The sequence below is a fragment of the Salvelinus fontinalis genome, chromosome 33, assembly GCF_029448725.1.
Source record: "Salvelinus fontinalis isolate EN_2023a chromosome 33, ASM2944872v1, whole genome shotgun sequence".
NCBI classification, from domain to species: domain Eukaryota; kingdom Metazoa; phylum Chordata; class Actinopteri; order Salmoniformes; family Salmonidae; genus Salvelinus; species Salvelinus fontinalis.
In genome coordinates, this window is record NC_074697.1 from 14323376 (window position 1) to 14335356 (window position 11981).

Genomic DNA, 11981 nt, shown 5'->3' on the forward strand with positions numbered 1-11981 from the left:
GTCTCTACTGGTCTTTATATGGTATACCACCAAACGCCTACGGGTCTACTGTCTCTACTGGTCTTTATATGGTATACCACCAAACGCCTATGGGTCTACTGTCTCTACTGTCTCTATGGGTCTACTGTCTCTACTGGTCTTTATATGGTATACCACCAAACGCCTATGGGTCTACTGTCTCTACTGTCTCTATGGGTCTACTGTCTCTACTGTCTCTATGGGTCTACTGTCTCTACTGGTCTTTATATGGTATACCACCAAACGCCTATGGGTCTACTGGTCTACTGTCTCTATGGGTCTACTGTATCTACTGGTCTTTATATGGTATACCACCAAACACCTACGGGTCTACTGTCTCTACTGGTCTTTATATGGTATACCACCAAACGCCTACGGGTCTACTGTCTCTACTGGTCTTTATATGGTTTACCACCAAACGCCTACGGGTCTACTGTCTCTACTGGTCTTTATATGGTATACCACCAAACGCCTATGGGTCTACTGTATCTACTGGTCTTTATATGGTATACCACCAAACGCCTACGGGTCTACTGTATCTACTGGTCTTTATATGGTATACCACCAAACGCCTACGGGTCTACTGTCTCTACTGGTCTTTATATGGTATACCACCAAACGCCTACGGGTCTACTGTATCTACTGTCTCTATGGGTCTACTGTCTCTACTGGTCTTTATATGGTATACCACCAAACGCCTATGGGTCTACTGGTCTTTATATGGTATACCACCAAACGCCTACGGGTCTACTGTCTCTACTGGTCTTTATATGGTATACCACCAAACGCCTATGGGTCTACTGTCTCTACTGGTCTTTATATGGTATACCACCAAACGCCTATGGGTCTACTGTCTCTACTGGTCTTTATATGGTATACCACCAAACGCCTATGGGTCTACTGTCTCTACTGGTCTTTATATGGTATACCACCAAACGCCTACGGGTCTACTGTCTCTACTGGTCTTTATATGGTATACCACCAAACGCCTACGGGTCTACTGTATCTACTGGTCTTTATATGGTATACCACCAAACGCCTATGGGTCTACTGTCTCTACTGGTCTTTATATGGTATACCACCAAACGCCTATGGGTCTACTGTCTCTACTGGTCTTTATATGGTATACCACCAAACGCCTACGGGTCTACTGTCTCTACTGGTCTTTATATGGTATACCACCAAACGCCTACGGGTCTACTGTCTCTACTGGTCTTTATATGGTATACCACCAAACGCCTACGGGTCTACTGTATCTACTGGTCTTTATATGGTATACCACCAAACGCCTATGGGTCTACTGTCTCTACTGGTCTTTATATGGTATACCACCAAACGCCTATGGGTCTACTGTCTCTACTGGTCTTTATATGGTATACCACCAAACGCCTATGGGTCTACTGTATCTACTGGTCTTTATATGGTATACCACCAAACGCCTATGGGTCTACTGTCTCTACTGGTCTTTATATGGTATACCACCAAACGCCTATGGGTCTACTGTCTCTACTGGTCTTTATATGGTATACCACCAAACGCCTACGGGTCTACTGTCTCTACTGGTCTTTATATGGTATACCACCAAACGCCTACGGGTCTACTGTCTCTACTGGTCTTTATATGGTATACCACCAAACGCCTACGGGTCTACTGTATCTACTGGTCTTTATATGGTATACCACCAAACGCCTACGGGTCTACTGTCTCTACTGGTCTTTATATGGTATACCACCAAACGCCTACGGGTCTACTGTCTCTACTGGTCTTTATATGGTATACCACCAAACGCCTACGGGTCTACTGTATCTACTGGTCTTTATATGGTATACCACCAAACGCCTACGGGTCTACTGTCTCTACTGGTCTTTATATGGTATACCACCAAACGCCTACGGGTCTACTGTCTCTACTGGTCTTTATATGGTATACCACCAAACGCCTACGGGTCTACTGTATCTACTGGTCTTTATATGGTATACCACCAAACGCCTACGGGTCTACTGTCTCTACTGGTCTTTATATGGTATACCACCAAACGCCTATGGGTCTACTGTCTCTACTGGTCTTTATATGGTATACCACCAAACGCCTATGGGTCTACTGTCTCTATGGGTCTACTGTCTCTACTGGTCTTTATATGGTATACCACCAAACGCCTACGGGTCTACTGTCTCTACTGGTCTTTATATGGTATACCACCAAACGCCTATGGGTCTACTGTCTCTACTGGTCTTTATATGGTATACCACCAAACGCCTATGGGTCTACTGTCTCTACTGGTCTTTATATGGTATACCACCAAACGCCTATGGGTCTACTGTCTCTACTGGTCTTTATATGGTATACCACCAAACGCCTATGGGTCTACTGTCTCTACTGGTCTTTATATGGTATACCACCAAACGCCTATGGGTCTACTGTCTCTACTGGTCTTTATATGGTATACCACCAAACGCCTATGGGTCTACTGTCTCTACTGGTCTTTATATGGTATACCACCAAACGCCTATGGGTCTACTGTCTCTACTGGTCTTTATATGGTATACCACCAAACGCCTATGGGTCTACTGTCTCTACTGGTCTTTATATGGTATACCACCAAACGCCTATGGGTCTACTGTCTCTACTGGTCTTTATATGGTATACCACCAAACGCCTATGGGTCTACTGTCTCTACTGGTCTTTATATGGTATACCACCAAACGCCTATGGGTCTACTGTCTCTACTGGTCTTTATATGGTATACCACCAAACGCCTATGGGTCTACTGTATCTACTGTCTCTACTGGTCTACTGTATCTACTGTCTCTACTGGTCTACTGTATCTACTGTCTCTACTGGTCTACTGTCTCTACTGGTCTACTGGTCTACTGTCTCTACTGTCTCTACTGGTCTACTGTCTCTACTGGTCTACTGTCTCTACTGTCTCTACTGTCTCTACTGTCTCTACTGTCTCTACTGTCTCTACTGTCTCTACTGTCTCTATGGGTCTACTGTATCTACTGTATCTACTGTATCTACTGTATCTACTGTATCTACTGGTCTACTGTCTCTACTGGTCTACTGTCTCTACTGGTCTACTGTCTCTACTGGTCTACTGTCTCTACTGGTCTACTGTCTCTACTGTCTCTACTGTCTCTACTGTCTCTACTGGTCTACTGTCTCTACTGGTCTACTGTCTCTACTGGTCTACTGTCTCTACTGGTCTACTGTCTCTACTGTCTCTACTGGTCTACTGTCTCTACTGGTCTACTGTCTCTACTGGTCTACTGTCTCTACTGGTCTACTGTCTCTACTGGTCTACTGTCTCTACTGGTCTACTGTCTCTACTGGTCTACTGTCTCTACTGGTCTTTATATGGTATACCACCAAACGCCTATGGGTCTACTGTCTCTACTGGTCTTTATATGGTATACCACCAAACGCCTATGGGTCTACTGTCTCTACTGGTCTTTATATGGTATACCACCAAACGCCTACGGGTCTACTGTATCTACTGGTCTTTATATGGTATACCACCAAACGCCTACGGGTCTACTGTCTCTACTGGTCTTTATATGGTATACCACCAAACGCCTACGGGTCTACTGTCTCTACTGGTCTTTATATGGTATACCACCAAACGCCTACGGGTCTACTGTCTCTACTGGTCTTTATATGGTATACCACCAAACGCCTACGGGTCTACTGTATCTACTGGTCTTTATATGGTTTACCACCAAACGCCTATGGGTCTACTGTCTCTACTGGTCTTTATATGGTATACCACCAAACGCCTATGGGTCTACTGCCTCTACTGGTCTTTATATGGTATACCACCAAACGCCTATGGGTCTACTGTATCTACTGTCTCTACTGGTCTACTGTATCTACTGTCTCTACTGGTCTACTGTATCTACTGTCTCTACTGGTCTACTGTCTCTACTGGTCTACTGGTCTACTGTCTCTACTGTCTCTACTGGTCTACTGTCTCTACTGTCTCTACTGTCTCTACTGTCTCTACTGTCTCTACTGTCTCTACTGTCTCTACTGTCTCTACTGTCTCTATGGGTCTACTGTATCTACTGTATCTACTGTATCTACTGGTCTACTGTCTCTACTGGTCTACTGTCTCTACTGGTCTACTGTCTCTACTGGTCTACTGTCTCTACTGGTCTACTGTCTCTACTGTCTCTACTGTCTCTACTGTCTCTACTGGTCTACTGTCTCTACTGGTCTACTGTCTCTACTGTCTCTACTGGTCTACTGTCTCTACTGGTCTACTGTCTCTACTGTCTCTACTGGTCTACTGTCTCTACTGTCTCTACTGGTCTACTGTCTCTACTGGTCTACTGTCTCTACTGGTCTACTGTCTCTACTGGTCTACTGTCTCTACTGGTCTACTGTCTCTACTGGTCTACTGTCTCTACTGGTCTTTATATGGTATACCACCAAACGCCTATGGGTCTACTGTCTCTACTGGTCTTTATATGGTATACCACCAAACGCCTATGGGTCTACTGTCTCTACTGGTCTTTATATGGTATACCACCAAACGCCTATGGGTCTACTGTCTCTACTGGTCTTTATATGGTATACCACCAAACGCCTATGGGTCTACTGTCTCTACTGGTCTTTATATGGTATACCACCAAACGCCTATGGGTCTACTGTCTCTACTGGTCTTTATATGGTATACCACCAAACGCCTATGGGTCTACTGTCTCTACTGGTCTTTATATGGTATACCACCAAACGCCTACGGGTCTACTGTATCTACTGGTCTTTATATGGTATACCACCAAACGCCTACGGGTCTACTGTCTCTACTGGTCTTTATATGGTATACCACCAAACGCCTACGGGTCTACTGTCTCTACTGGTCTTTATATGGTATACCACCAAACGCCTACGGGTCTACTGTCTCTACTGGTCTTTATATGGTATACCACCAAACGCCTACGGGTCTACTGTATCTACTGGTCTTTATATGGTTTACCACCAAACGCCTATGGGTCTACTGTCTCTACTGGTCTTTATATGGTATACCACCAAACGCCTATGGGTCTACTGCCTCTACTGGTCTTTATATGGTATACCACCAAACGCCTATGGGTCTACTGTATCTACTGTCTCTACTGGTCTACTGTATCTACTGTCTCTACTGGTCTACTGTATCTACTGTCTCTACTGGTCTACTGTCTCTACTGGTCTACTGGTCTACTGTCTCTACTGTCTCTACTGGTCTACTGTCTCTACTGGTCTACTGTCTCTACTGGTCTACTGTCTCTACTGTCTCTACTGTCTCTACTGTCTCTACTGTCTCTACTGTCTCTACTGTCTCTATGGGTCTACTGTATCTACTGTATCTACTGTATCTACTGTATCTACTGGTCTACTGTCTCTACTGGTCTACTGTCTCTACTGGTCTACTGTCTCTACTGGTCTACTGTCTCTACTGGTCTACTGTCTCTACTGGTCTACTGTCTCTACTGTCTCTACTGTCTCTACTGTCTCTACTGGTCTACTGTCTCTACTGGTCTACTGTCTCTACTGTCTCTACTGGTCTACTGTCTCTACTGGTCTACTGTCTCTACTGGTCTACTGTCTCTACTGTCTCTACTGGTCTACTGTCTCTACTGGTCTACTGTCTCTACTGGTCTACTGTCTCTACTGGTCTACTGTCTCTACTGGTCTACTGTCTCTACTGGTCTACTGTCTCTACTGGTCTTTATATGGTATACCACCAAACGCCTATGGGTCTACTGTCTCTACTGGTCTTTATATGGTATACCACCAAACGCCTATGGGTCTACTGTCTCTACTGGTCTTTATATGGTATACCACCAAACGCCTACGGGTCTACTGTATCTACTGGTCTTTATATGGTATACCACCAAACGCCTACGGGTCTACTGTCTCTACTGGTCTTTATATGGTATACCACCAAACGCCTACGGGTCTACTGTCTCTACTGGTCTTTATATGGTATACCACCAAACGCCTACGGGTCTACTGTCTCTACTGGTCTTTATATGGTATACCACCAAACGCCTACGGGTCTACTGTATCTACTGGTCTTTATATGGTTTACCACCAAACGCCTATGGGTCTACTGTCTCTACTGGTCTTTATATGGTATACCACCAAACGCCTATGGGTCTACTGCCTCTACTGGTCTTTATATGGTATACCACCAAACGCCTATGGGTCTACTGTATCTACTGTCTCTACTGGTCTACTGTATCTACTGTCTCTACTGGTCTACTGTATCTACTGTCTCTACTGGTCTACTGTCTCTACTGGTCTACTGGTCTACTGTCTCTACTGTCTCTACTGGTCTACTGTCTCTACTGGTCTACTGTCTCTACTGTCTCTACTGTCTCTACTGTCTCTACTGTCTCTACTGTCTCTACTGTCTCTACTGTCTCTATGGGTCTACTGTATCTACTGTATCTACTGTATCTACTGTATCTACTGGTCTACTGTCTCTACTGGTCTACTGTCTCTACTGGTCTACTGTCTCTACTGGTCTACTGTCTCTACTGGTCTACTGTCTCTACTGGTCTACTGTCTCTACTGTCTCTACTGTCTCTACTGTCTCTACTGGTCTACTGTCTCTACTGGTCTACTGTCTCTACTGGTCTACTGTCTCTACTGTCTCTACTGGTCTACTGTCTCTACTGGTCTACTGTCTCTACTGGTCTACTGTCTCTACTGTCTCTACTGGTCTACTGTCTCTACTGGTCTACTGTCTCTACTGGTCTACTGTCTCTACTGGTCTACTGTCTCTACTGGTCTACTGTCTCTACTGGTCTACTGTATCTACTGTATCTACTGTATCTACTGGTCTACTGGTCTACTGTCTATGCCCCTACCTGTGCGGTCTGTGTGGGGCAGACACAGAGATAGAGAGAAGAGACAGAAGAATACAGGGATACAGAGCAGTTGCTTCACTAGGGATCTCTACCTGAAAATACACATGATCTAAGTGATTGATAGTTGGTATTCAGCCGTCTTAAAGCCTTATTTACTTTGAACAAATAGTAAAATAGGGATTTTGTCAGACAGAATAGACAGCAGCTCTATAGAGATGAGATGATGACTTGGAATAAAATAATATAGTTATCAAATAAGACTAATGTAATATTTTATATATATATATACATAACTAATGTAATATATTATATATATAAAACTAATGTACTTTATATATATAAAACTAATGTAATTTAACCCACATAATGTAATTCATATATTTATTTATTTATTATCAAAACCAAAATAGGTGATTATTTTTTTACGAATCGAACTGACACCGATTTTTTTTTAAATGTCCTAATCGCTCAGCACTACAGACTCCTCACCTGTGTAACCGGCTCCAGGAGGGCCTGAGGAGCCTCGGCCACGTTACTGAGGACGTGGAGGTTGGCGGTGTTCTGACCACTGGGCAACAACACCGTCAGCTAGCGGACGACACACAGAATAACACACAAAACATTTCTCCTTAATAAAGACCAAGAGTTCTGCTTCACTTGATATAGAACGTACCAGAGTTATGTACGATACAATATGATAAAACTTGTATTGGCCATTTTGCATTCAAATTCATTCTTGTATTCTAATATAAATCCATGGGGAAATAAGTGTCAATGAAATGTACCTGTTGCGTCGTTCCATCCTGCTGAATGTAGGCCACCTGCGGCTGGTCTGAAAACACACCCTGGAAACCACAGGGTCGATGAAACTCAACATTTCTTCTAACAGTATGTGGGGGAATAAAGTAGACATGGTAATGTCCTGTAAAGATTATTATTTATTTTTTTAAAGGCCTTGTTTCTCTCACCCCTGATCCGTCGGCCGGGTGGATGTACACTAGGGTGTGTTCTGCCGCCTCCACGGAGGTGTAGGAGTTACCGTCTGCTGTGTAGACCACCTGCTGCTGCCCTCTGTCCTGATGGTCTCCACTGTACACTATCTGGGCTACTGTACCACCCTCAAAATGCACCTGCAACACACAGACACAGAGAGAGAGACAGAGAGACAGAGAGAGACAGACAGAGAGACAGACAGAGAGAGAGAGACAGAGAGACAAACAGAGAGACAGAGAGAGAGAGAGAGACAGAGAGAGACAGACAGAGAGACAGACAGAGAGACAGACAGAGAGACAGACAGAGAGACAGACAGAGAGACAGACAGAGAGACAGACAGAGAGACAGACAGAGAGACAGACAGAGAGACAGACAGAGAGACAGACAGAGAGACAGACAGAGAGACAGACAGAGAGACACTTAGAATGTAATCGTGAACTAGGGTTATTCATGATTTTTAAATGACCCGTTGTTTCAATGAGTTTTGATGAAGATCCTGAATTAAACTAAATGGATCCGCTTAACATTGCAAGATAGACCTGAGCATCAGGGTGAAGTTACACCTAGATACAGGTCTAGGATCAGCTTCCGCTGCCCCAATCCTAACGCTAAAGGGTTTTGGCAGAGGCCCTTTATCTACTGACCCAGAGTCAGGTGAAGCCCTTTATCTACTGACCCAGAGTCAGATGAGGCCCTTTATCTACTGACCCAGAGTCAGATGAAGCCCTTTATCTACTGACCCAGAGTCAGATGAAGCCCTTTATCTACTGACCCAGAGTCAGAACTAGCGCTAGTGCACGCTAGCAGATAGCCATAGACTTCCAGTCATTGTGCTAACGCTAGCAGATAGCCATAGACTTCCAGTCATTGTGCTAACGCTAGTTAGAATTGTCTCACAAAACTACCACCAACTTCCGTCTTACTGGACACAGAGACAATAAAAATGGTGTCCATCAGTTCATCTGACTCTGGGTAAGTAGATAAAAAAAAGGACCTTATTGCTAAAATGCAGCAGTATCCCTTTAACCATTAGTGAGGGAAATGCAAAACTGACACAAGATCAGGAGCAACTTCACCCTACCTGTAAGACATGAGTGAGTACAGAAGGGGTGACAAACTCATTCCACAGACTGCAGAGTGTCTGCAGGTATTTTCTTTCAATTAAGGCAAGCAGGTGAGGGGAGTTCCTTACTAATTAGTGACCTTAACTCATCAATAAGGTACAAAGGTGGAGGGAAAACCCACAGACCCTCTGCCCTCTGTGAAATGAGTTGGACACATGTGGAGTACAGTAACAGTCACCTGAGTGGTGTTCCCTGATTCGCTGTTCCCTGCCTGGTTCCACACAGGGGACGTTTCCTGCTTGGTCTCCATGGCTGCAGCCCGGAACCAGTTACCACGGTTACCACCTGATCACACCAACCTCACTCAGCTGCTGGCAGCTCCAGGATTAGTTAGACTGTACTGATGATCACATGACAACCACAGAACAGAGAGTTAGGATGCACACTGACAACCACAGAACAGAGAGTTAGGATGCACACTGACAACCACAGAACAGAGAGTTAGGATGCACACTGACAACCACAGAACAGAGAGTTAGGATGCACACTGACAACCACAGAACAGAGAGTTAGGATGCACACTGACAACCACAGAACAGAGAGTTAGGATGCACACTGACAACCACAGAACAGAGAGTTAGGATGCACACTGACAACCACAGAACAGAGAGTTGGGATGCACACTGACAACCACAGAACAGAGAGTTAGGATGCACACTGACAACCACAGAACAGAGAGTTAGGATGCACACTGACAACCACAGAACAGAGAGTTAGGATGCACACCGACAACCACAGAACAGAGAGTTAGGATGCACACCGACAACCACAGAACAGAGTTAGGATGCACACCGACAACCACAGAACAGAGTTAGGATGCACACTGACAACCACAGAACAGAGAGTTAGGATGCACACCGACAACCACAGAACAGAGAGTTAGGATGCACACTGACGACCACAGAACAGAGAGTTAGGATGCACACTGACAACCACAGAACAGAGTTAGGATGCACACTGACAACCACAGAACAGAGAGTTAGGATGCACACTGACAACCACAGAACAGAGAGTTAGGATGCACACTGACAACCACAGAACAGAGAGTTAGGATGCACACTGACAACCACAGAACAGAGAGTTAGGATGCACACTGACAACCACAGAACAGAGAGTTAGGATGCACACTGACAACCACAGAACAGAGAGTTAGGATGCACACTGACGACCACAGAACAGAGAGTTGGGATGCACACTGACAACCACAGAACAGAGAGTTAGGATGCACACTGACAACCACAGAACAGAGAGTTAGGATGCACACTGACAACCACAGAACAGAGAGTTAGGATGCACACCGACAACCACAGAACAGAGAGTTAGGATGCACACTGACAACCACAGAACAGAGAGTTAGGATGCACACTGACAACCACAGAACAGAGAGTTAGGATGCACACTGACAACCACAGAACAAACGAATAACTGGTTTAAAAACTCTGATGACAGGGATGGAAGTTAATGAGGGAAATATATTTTTTCTTCGTTTTTACAAATGGACCATTTCTAAATGTGGAAATGAGATGGTAATATTTTTTTTTTTTATAACCGTCTGGAATGCCGTTTGTTGATTAGCTACAGTAAATATATTACTGTGGTTACAGGCGTATGTATAGGTTGTTCTCCCTGTCAGAAATGCCATCAGAGCAACACAGGTATCTTTATGTTTCATTTATGAACAGGCATTCGTTGCATAATCATAGCACCTGACCATTATACGTGGAATAGTCTGGCGAGAGGAAGGGGATTTGTATTTCAGCTGGTGCGTGTTGACTGCGTCCTTCTACAAATGGGTCAACGTATATTAGCTAGCTTAGCTTTTGTTGCTAACTATCAAGAGGGTAATATAGTGACGTTATTATTTGGGATGGTTAGCTTGCTAGCTACCATTCCATTGACAGGGCTAAAAAATTACCCAAATAAACCAGCATGCCGGGTTTTATCGCAACGAGCAGTCAAACTAACCACTCTACGGGGGTAGGACAGAAACGCCGCCGAAAGCGCACCGGTGAGCGCGCAATGAAAATGGAGTCAAAACCGGACCATTATGCAACGATAACGCGCAATGTGTGAAATTGTGTTATTTTTCTAGTTTAAACACATATCGCCCTTATCGTGTATATTCTGTGTATTTCCCCCCTGCTCTGACCCCTCTGGTTGTCGGTTCCAACCGGACCATACCACAAAAATCAGCGCTGCAGAAACCCGGGCATTTACTGCGCCGCGGCCCCCGCAATATCACATTTAACGCTAATGTATGGTCGACCTTGAAAATGTACATCACAAATCGGATCCATAACATTAGTAATACTGTGCTGTATTTGGTAAATGGTCTATAATTTATCGGGGCCCTAAATATTTGGGCTAGACCCACCCGTCCCCCCTTCTAGTTGAGCCGAGCCTGGAGCTGCCGGAGAACAAGGAAGAAGAGGCTCCATTTTGGGTGGGACTAAATAACAACAACCACATTTTGAAGCGACCAAACGAAAATCTGTATATTTCTATCGATATAAATGTGTTACCTAGTAGCGAGATTTTGATTGATACTTACAAGGAGTTGATCTAGAAATTGAACTTTTGGAATGAAGCAGAAATTCTCCCGGGTTTTTTGATATATTTAATGAAAACGTTGAAGTTTTTCTTACCTCAGAATGGTAGCTGCAGAGGTGGCCGCGTTGCATATATTACCATATTCTTCCTAGCAACTCGCTGAGGCCTGTGTGGCGATTGGTGGAATATTATTGAGCGATAAAAATTAAAACCTAACATATATATTTCACGACACCTTTTATGTAAACTTTTACTTCAACAATTACTTGATATATGTGTCAAGATTTAATGTCACATCCACAAGTACAATGAAATGCCTTGATATATGGTATTAATGGGTAGCAGATTTCAATCAACGTTCGCTCGAATAGTTATATGAAATGTATGCGTACCAAGGGTCAATGAATTTCGACCAAATAAAAAAATATATATAACGGAT

The 11981-nt window shown here is 44.1% G+C and overlaps 1 protein-coding gene across 2 annotated transcripts in view; it reads right to left on the reverse strand.

Moving 5' to 3' along the window:
- Positions 1–11727, reverse strand: part of prdm10 (PR domain containing 10) — a gene marked incomplete at its 3' end in the record, with an annotated part of 88478 nt that extends 76751 nt beyond the window's left edge. Inside the window, 5 exon segments of one of the 2 annotated variants that reach the window (XM_055895139.1) lie at positions 7365–7463; positions 7661–7720; positions 7844–8005; positions 9171–9332; positions 11638–11727. In XM_055895139.1, coding sequence (XP_055751114.1) covers positions 7365–7463; positions 7661–7720; positions 7844–8005; positions 9171–9242 — 393 coding nt within the window. 2 annotated transcript variants of the gene reach the window in all.
- Between the last annotated feature and the right edge of the window lie 254 nt (positions 11728–11981).